Below are 7,663 nucleotides of genomic sequence, written 5' to 3'. Positions count from 1 at the left end.
TAGTAGAACGGGTTATTGGCATAAAGAATCAAGAAAACTCAAAAGAAACCAACCACGCAAGAGATCGAAAACAATGCAAATTGTATGAAAATCTTACGTTAGAAAACTAAAACTGCCTAAAAACCCTAGAAAACAGCGGAATTTGGCCTTGATAGAGAGGGGCTAGTGGTATACCACTAGTTCTGTTTAGAACGTCGTTTTCCTTCAAGAAACAAAAGACCGAAACCTAATTCCACCAAAAAATCTATTTTGAACAGTACCGTTGCCGCAAGTGAACAGTACCGCCGCAAGCAAAAATTCTGTTTCTCTTTTTTTTTTTTTTCATAAATATAAATAACAATCATAGCAACTAAAAATAACAGTAAAAACACAAGAATCAACTAAAATTACATTCCCCGGCAACGGCGCCAAAATTTGTTGCGATGTCGTGGTCGCACAAATTAAATACCCTAGCTTCAAACACAACACACAAGATAATATAGAGCAAGCAAGGGGTCGATCCCACGAGGAAGATTTAGTTCAGATTTTTATGCTATACGTTATGCAATATAGGGGGGTTGGATGTTATATAGGCTAAAGAAAAAATAAAACAAAAAACTATCAAACAAAATTTAATAAAATCAGAAAATTATCAAGAGAACAAACCTTGGTCGCAATCACACATCCACCTATAAAAATCAGAACTGATCCTTGAAACGAAATTCCAGTTTATATTCTGAATTTTTATCTTTTCTTAACGTTGGTTAATTAACGGATCCGCCGTATAACTAACCCTAACCAACAAATAATCACAGTGTCCGCACTAATGATTTAATCCAATGGCAGCCTTAAGATCTAGATAAATTCATTATCTTAACAATTAAGTTGTCTGCTTATGTTGCTTTGATCGAATGTTCTCCCTAAGATTAATAACGTAGATCCGCTGCAATTATTAAACTCAGTTGCTTCACAAGTTCATATACCACAACTCCGGTTTTGATATCAAACTTAGCAATAAATTGTCTATAATAATAACTTAGAGTCCGCTCTAGCAATTAAAATAAACAATCATAGGAAAAATAAGCATAGGAGAACAAACATATTCATCATATAAACTGAAAAGAAAAGGTAGAATAGATCTCACAGTTCTTGAAATCCGAAGGTTTCCGTGTCCTTGCAACCAAGAAAATGAGTTTAGCCTTGCATGTTTATTGAACAACTAATCAAAAAGATGGAAGAATGCATGATTTAGGGTTTCTTAGAGTAGGGGGGCGTTTTTCTCCTCTTGGGTGGCTGCCCCCCTTCTCTTCTCTCATTCTTTTTATACGCTAGGAAACCCTAATCTCTATTTTACAAAATAGTCCTCCCTTAAGTAGACAATTTACATTTAAGTAGTTCAATAACTATTTTCCTAAAAAAGGAGAAATAACTTTGCATGAAATCTTCAAGCTTTGACTTAGAGGAGCTACATTGCTGAAATAAAAACTTGGATGTCGGTTTAGATGCTTCGGAACGTAATCTGGACTCGTTTCTTCACGAAACCTGTTTGCTGGCAGAATTCAGTTGTCATCTTTGAAAAATCATATCTCCCTCATATGACATCGTTTTTGGCTGAAATTTGGAGCGTTTATAGACCTTTGAGTCAGGAATCCAAAAAAATTGAGTTTGCATCAATTGGATTTTGTAGCTCTAGATATTCAAGTCGGACTGACCGAAGGTCAACACTGGCAGATTGCGAGATTTGACTTTGAAAGCTGTGATTTCCATGCTCTTCCTTATTTTATTGTCTTGCCTTATATTTCCAGAAATGTATGGATGTTAGCTTTTTAATGCCACTGGAATCACTTCATTTCGACCTTTAGAGCTCACGTTCTGCACAAAACATCGACTGAACGTCAAATCTGCCAATTACCTTCAATTTACTCCTTTTTGCATCTTTCATCCAAAAGTGCCTTCAAAACATAAAACAAAGAATATCAAGGCATTTTATATATAAAACATAGGCAAAACACTAGTTAAATGTGGGTGAAACTATCGAATAATATGGTTGCATCAGTGCACTAGGGGTGCTAATACCTTCCTTAACCACAACCAGTCCCTTACCCGTGAATCTTTGACAAGACCAGTACATTTGGGTTTCCTAGTAACCCTCAATTAAATACTAGGTGGCGACTCCCAAAAGAACCAATCAAATGAACGAGCAAAAGTTGCCAACGACACTACGTGGGTGACGTGCGATAGAGATCTAAAGGAGGAAGTATACATGGATGTTCCCCTTGGTTTTACTGGAAGAACAGAAAATATGGTGTGTAGGTTTACAAAATCATTCTATGGACTAAAACAGTCTCTCAAGGCATGGTTTGGAAGATATAGTTTAGCGATGCGGAAGCATGGATTTAGCCAAAGCAACTCGGACCACACATTATTTCTAAAAAGAAATGGGGGGGGGGAATAGTGGCTTTGATTAGTTATGTTGATGATATGATAGTCACAGGTAATGATGAAGATGGAATTTCAAAAATACAAAAATATTTAGCAAATGAATTTGAAATGAAAGATCTAGGTGGGTTGAAGTATTTTTTAGGCATCGAAGTATACAAATCAAAACTAGGCATATTTCTATCACAAAGTATATATTGGACTTATTAGCTGAGACAGATATGTTGGATCGCAAACCGGTGGATAAACCTATTGTACAGAATCATTGTTTAGCAGAATATCCGGATCAGGTTCCCACAAATAAAGAACGATATCAAAAAATGGTAGGAAGACTCATCTACCTATCACATACACGTCTTGATATCACATATGCAATCAGTCTAGTCAGTCAATTCATGCACAACACAAGTGAAGTACATATGGAGACAACATTGCAAGTGCTTAACTACTTAAAATCTTCTCCAAGAAGAGGAATTCTCTTTAAGAAGAACAATCACCTTAATCTCATTAGCTATACTGATGCAGACTGAGCTGGGAATCTAACCGACAGAAAGTCTACTTCATGATACTTTACCTTTGTTGAGGGAAACTTGGTAACCTGGAAAAGTATGAAGCAAAAGGTAATGGCTTTATCTAGTGCTAAAGCATAATTCAAGGGGATGACCAAATGATTATGTGAGGTACTATGGATAAAAGAGCTATTTAAGGAGCTGAGATATCCTATGGACTAAAATCAAGATATATTGTGACAAAAAAGCTGCAATTGTTATAGCCAATAATCTAGTTCAACATGATCGAACTAAGCAAGTGGAAGTAGATAGACATTTCATCAAACAGAAACTTGATGAGAAGACTGTAATTTTTTCTTTTGTCAAATATGAGGATCAACTGATAGATATACTTACTAAAGCAGTATGAAGTAAAGTGTTGCACTACTCTGTCAACAAGTTGGGCATACGAGATATCTTTGCACCAATTTGAGGGGGAGTTTTGATAAGAATTAATTTAGCACTATTACAAATCAGGAAAACTATAAATTAGGAATAGGTTTAGAAAAGATTTTTTATATATTTCCATTCTTAGTTTTTCCATTCCTAAACAGGACTCCTGTACATGTATATATACACATTCTATGCAGTAAGAAGAGTAGACAATTCTATTTGACACAGGAAAATTACTTCTCATTGTTAAAAGGATTGACAGAGGCTTCTTGCATAGATGCAAGACGGGGGAGCTCCGTTTATGGAGCTCTGTTGGATGAAGGAAGATTGCATTGAAATGAGCTGGAATGTTGAATCTATCTTCTACATGGCCGGTTTCACAAGCAATCCATCTTTGGATGTTTTGCTTGATTATACTGATCGTGGTATGCTATCCAGTTTTTAATGGAAATGACAGGTATAATTCCCCCTTCTCGAAGTACCCAAGGCCTAGCTTTTATCCCATGCCCAAGGATGAACGCAAGGACAGTTCAAAAAACGAAAGAAGAAGAAGCCATTCCTAACTTGTTTTGTCAGGCAAGTTCTAATCTTACCATACGGATTTCTACTCTCTGACGATCCGATCCTAGTGGAAAAGAACAGTTGTTTTGTAAGAAGGAATGCAAACATTGTGTCAAAGGAAAGGAAAATACGTTGTGTGTTGACTGGTGAGTGGAGTGGCACGTACTCATGAACGAGAACAAGCATGTCATGGCTTTGATAGTTTGTTGTTGGTACATGTTCCGAGCGACTTTTTTTTTTTTCTTTTTAAAAAATTTAAAAAATATATATTATATTTTTAATATACTTATATTAAAAACTAATTTTAAAAAATATAAAAATATTATTTTAATATTTTAAAAAAAACCACTAACAAGGCAAGTAAATTACTCCGTTCGAATTTTCTCAGAGTTATTGAAGGCTTATATAATTATTAATTTTAAAATTTATAAAATTAGTTAAGACATATACAATTTTAATTATATATTCACGTTAATAAAATAAAAAATTAAACTCTAATAATTCAAATAGTTGGTTGCTACTCCACTTCCATATTTCCATTCCATTTATAGACTGCTGGTTTGACTGGTCGCTCCTTCATTGCTGTGACCCCCAACTGGTTCCAGTTCCACTTAGAACCACAGTTACTGATAAAACAAACCTCTAGCACTATGCTCCATCTTCATCTCCATCTCCATCCTTCCTTCCTACTCATGAACATAAATATATCACGTTACTTCTGAGATTCCTTAATTGCTTACAACAAACAGACAAGATGTTACCTGTTGCTGATCACTACTGTCCAGAGTAAAATAAATATCATACAGTCCTTCACTAGTTTCATCAAGCCTATTCAATCCTCGTAAATATAGTTTAATTAGTTATGTTCTAAGTTTGTTTTTTAAAAATTATTGGTTCGAGTCTTATAAATCGAGTCTTTTGAGTCTTATAAATCACAAGACCATTGAAAATTTATATGATCATTAACTTCAGAGCTCGTAGAATTAGTCGAGATACACAAAATCTAATCCGAACATCCACCTTAATAAAAAATAAATCTTCTTCTTAGTAGTATATATCAAGAAAGACCGAAAGACAAAAATTCCATATCTCATAACTTCTTCATTTCCTTGATATTGTTACCATATATATATATATATATCCTTAATATGGAGAGCACGACACCACTTCTGCAGCTCAATAATGGATCTTCGTCGTCGTCACCATTACCTGCACCAGCAGCACCACAAGAAGCAGAAGCAGAAGGAGACTACTCACCTGCAGCTTCCAAGACTTTCAAAGACTTTATCAAGTTCGTATTTTGGAAAGAGACTGTTAAGTTATGGAAGATTGGCGGTCCTATTGCCATCACTCTACTCTGTCAGTATGGTACCAACACTTTAACCTCTATCTTTATTGGCCATCTTGGAAACTTGCAACTCTCTGCCGTTTCTGTTTCCCTCTCTGTCATCATGACCTTCGCTTACGGCTTCCTTCTTGGTATGGGCAGTGCCCTCGAGACCCTCTGTGGTCAAGCTTTTGGTGCTGGTCAAGTTCATATGCTTGGTGTTTACTTGCAAAGATCAGCCATCATCTTATTCGTCAGTTGTGTCGTCCTCTTGCCCATTTACATTTTTTCCGCTCCTATCCTCAATGCCATTGGCCAAGAAGATGATCTTTCTGACCTTGCCGGAAAATTCACCATCGTAGGCATACCTAATTTGTTTTCACTGGCTATCTATTTCCCTACCCAAAAGTTCCTTCAAGCTCAACGCAAGGTTGGAGTACTTGCCTGGATTGCCTTTTCGACTCTCCTTCTACACGCTTTTTGGCTTTGGCTCTTCATCTATAAGCTTGGTTGGGGTACCACTGGCGCAGCAATCGCTGTAGACCTTAGTGGATGGTCAATTGCTCTGGCTCAAGCTGTGTACGTGATGGGCTGGTGTAAGGAAGGATGGCGTGGGTTTTCCTGGGCTGCATTTAAGGATATTTGGTCCTTTGTCACCCTCTCACTAGCTTCAGCTGTCATGCTTTGCCTGGAGCTCTGGTATATGATGAGTATTGTTATTCTCACTGGACATCTTAGTAGCGCAGTCATTGCTGTTGGTGCCCTTACCATCTGGTCAGTCATTCATCATCATCCTAATCATTGTTATATCAATTAATTATTAATTAATCTTTGGTTGATTTTAACTTGTTAATCTTCTGAATTGTATATATTTCAGCTTGAATATCAATGGCATTGAACTAATGTTTTTCCTTGGAATAAATGCTGCTATAAGGTAAAATTAATTTAGTGTGCTCAACTCAATATATATTTGCATTTGCTAAATTCTGGTGATAATCAATCATCTATGATTATGAATATGGATTCTACTTGCCTGTCTCATGAGTGATTATGAATATGGATTCTTCTCTTTTCTTTTCTTTTCTTTTTTCGTTTTGGTTGCGTACACACTCCTGGACATGAGCTTACATATGGGCTGGGATGCATAAATAATGATTCCAGGAGATCACCCACTCTATAACATTTAATTTCATAGTGATTGCAAGATACAGTGCATTAGACAGGGCAACTGCTGCCTGTTTTAATTAATTGATTTCGAGATCCTTGATGTGTTATCTCGGTGGGGTGTATGATTATGATTTCAGCTTAAATGAATGAATATATATTAACTAATTAATTAATTTCAGCGTTCGTGTCTCGAATGAGCTTGGATTGGGGCATCCAAGAGCTGCAAAATACTCGGTCATGGTGACTGTGTTCCAGTCACTTGTGATTGGGCTCATTGTGATGGCTGTTGTGTTGATAGCCAAGGACTATTTTGCCTACATCTTCACAAGCAACAAAGAGATGCAAGTAGCTACCACCAAACTAGCATTCATTCTAGCCATCACCATGGTTCTTAACAGTGTCCAGCCAGTGATATCAGGTGGGCTACGAGGACATACCAGCATGGTTAATTTGGCTGATTGCAAGAGATATATAATGAATACGTACCTGTCATCCATCGAATTAATCTATCTTAATTTCTGTAATCATCCCCTTTAATCATCAATTTAATTAGATCAAGCATGCTCATGGCGCTCGCAGGTGTTGCTATCGGCGGGGGGTGGCAAGCATTAGTGGCCTATATCAACATTGGTTGTTATTATGTCATTGGGCTCCCCCTTGGTTACCTGCTTGGATACAGAGCAAATCTGGGAGTCCAGGTATGTGCCCGATCGAGTAGTACGCAGATAGATTATGAGACCACCCTTGTGGTTCCACTAATAACCCTGCTAATTATGCTCTACAATCCATTTATGAATGTTGATCATCCAGGGAGTATGGGGTGGCATGCTGGGCGGAACTGCTTTGCAGACCTTGCTGCTCTTGATTGTGCTCTACAAAACCAACTGGAAAAAGGAGGTCAGAATTCCTTCTCCTCCTGTTTCTTCCCATAAATAAGTTAATAGCTAGCTAATTCGTGAAGAGTAAATGCTAAATTTGTTACTTTTAAGGCTTTAGGTTGGATGTATACTCTGCATCTTATTCTTCTCCTGTGGAGAGATGCCTTAAATAGGCAAATATATATGTCGGTTACATCTTTCCTATTCTAAAAGGAATACTACAATGTATAGACTCCTATAGAGTATGTCTTTTATATATAGAAAACTACCATCTAATTCAGCTAATTACATGTTAACACTTCCCCTCAAGTTAGTGCGAAGATATCTTCTAAGCCTAACTTGTCTAGAGACTTATGAAGAGCTTCCGCAGG

General features: G+C 36.9%; 1 protein-coding gene across 1 annotated transcript; it reads left to right on the top strand.

Moving 5' to 3' along the window:
- The first annotated feature begins 5,027 nt into the window (after nucleotides 1-5,027).
- Nucleotides 5,028-7,350, top strand: LOC118058514 (protein DETOXIFICATION 35). The gene is made up of 5 exons (XM_035071212.2): nucleotides 5,028-6,021; nucleotides 6,125-6,181; nucleotides 6,594-6,832; nucleotides 6,994-7,112; nucleotides 7,225-7,350. Exons 1-5 carry the CDS (start codon nucleotides 5,069-5,071, stop codon nucleotides 7,348-7,350), a joined length of 1,494 nt encoding a protein of 497 aa, XP_034927103.2. The 5' UTR covers nucleotides 5,028-5,068.
- Nucleotides 7,351-7,663: the final 313 nt, after the last annotated feature.

The sequence above is a fragment of the Populus alba genome, chromosome 8, assembly GCF_005239225.2.
Source record: "Populus alba chromosome 8, ASM523922v2, whole genome shotgun sequence".
NCBI classification, from domain to species: Eukaryota; Viridiplantae; Streptophyta; class Magnoliopsida; order Malpighiales; family Salicaceae; genus Populus; species Populus alba.
Note: the sequence above shows the minus strand (reverse complement) of the source record. Positions and strands in the feature narration are given on the sequence as shown.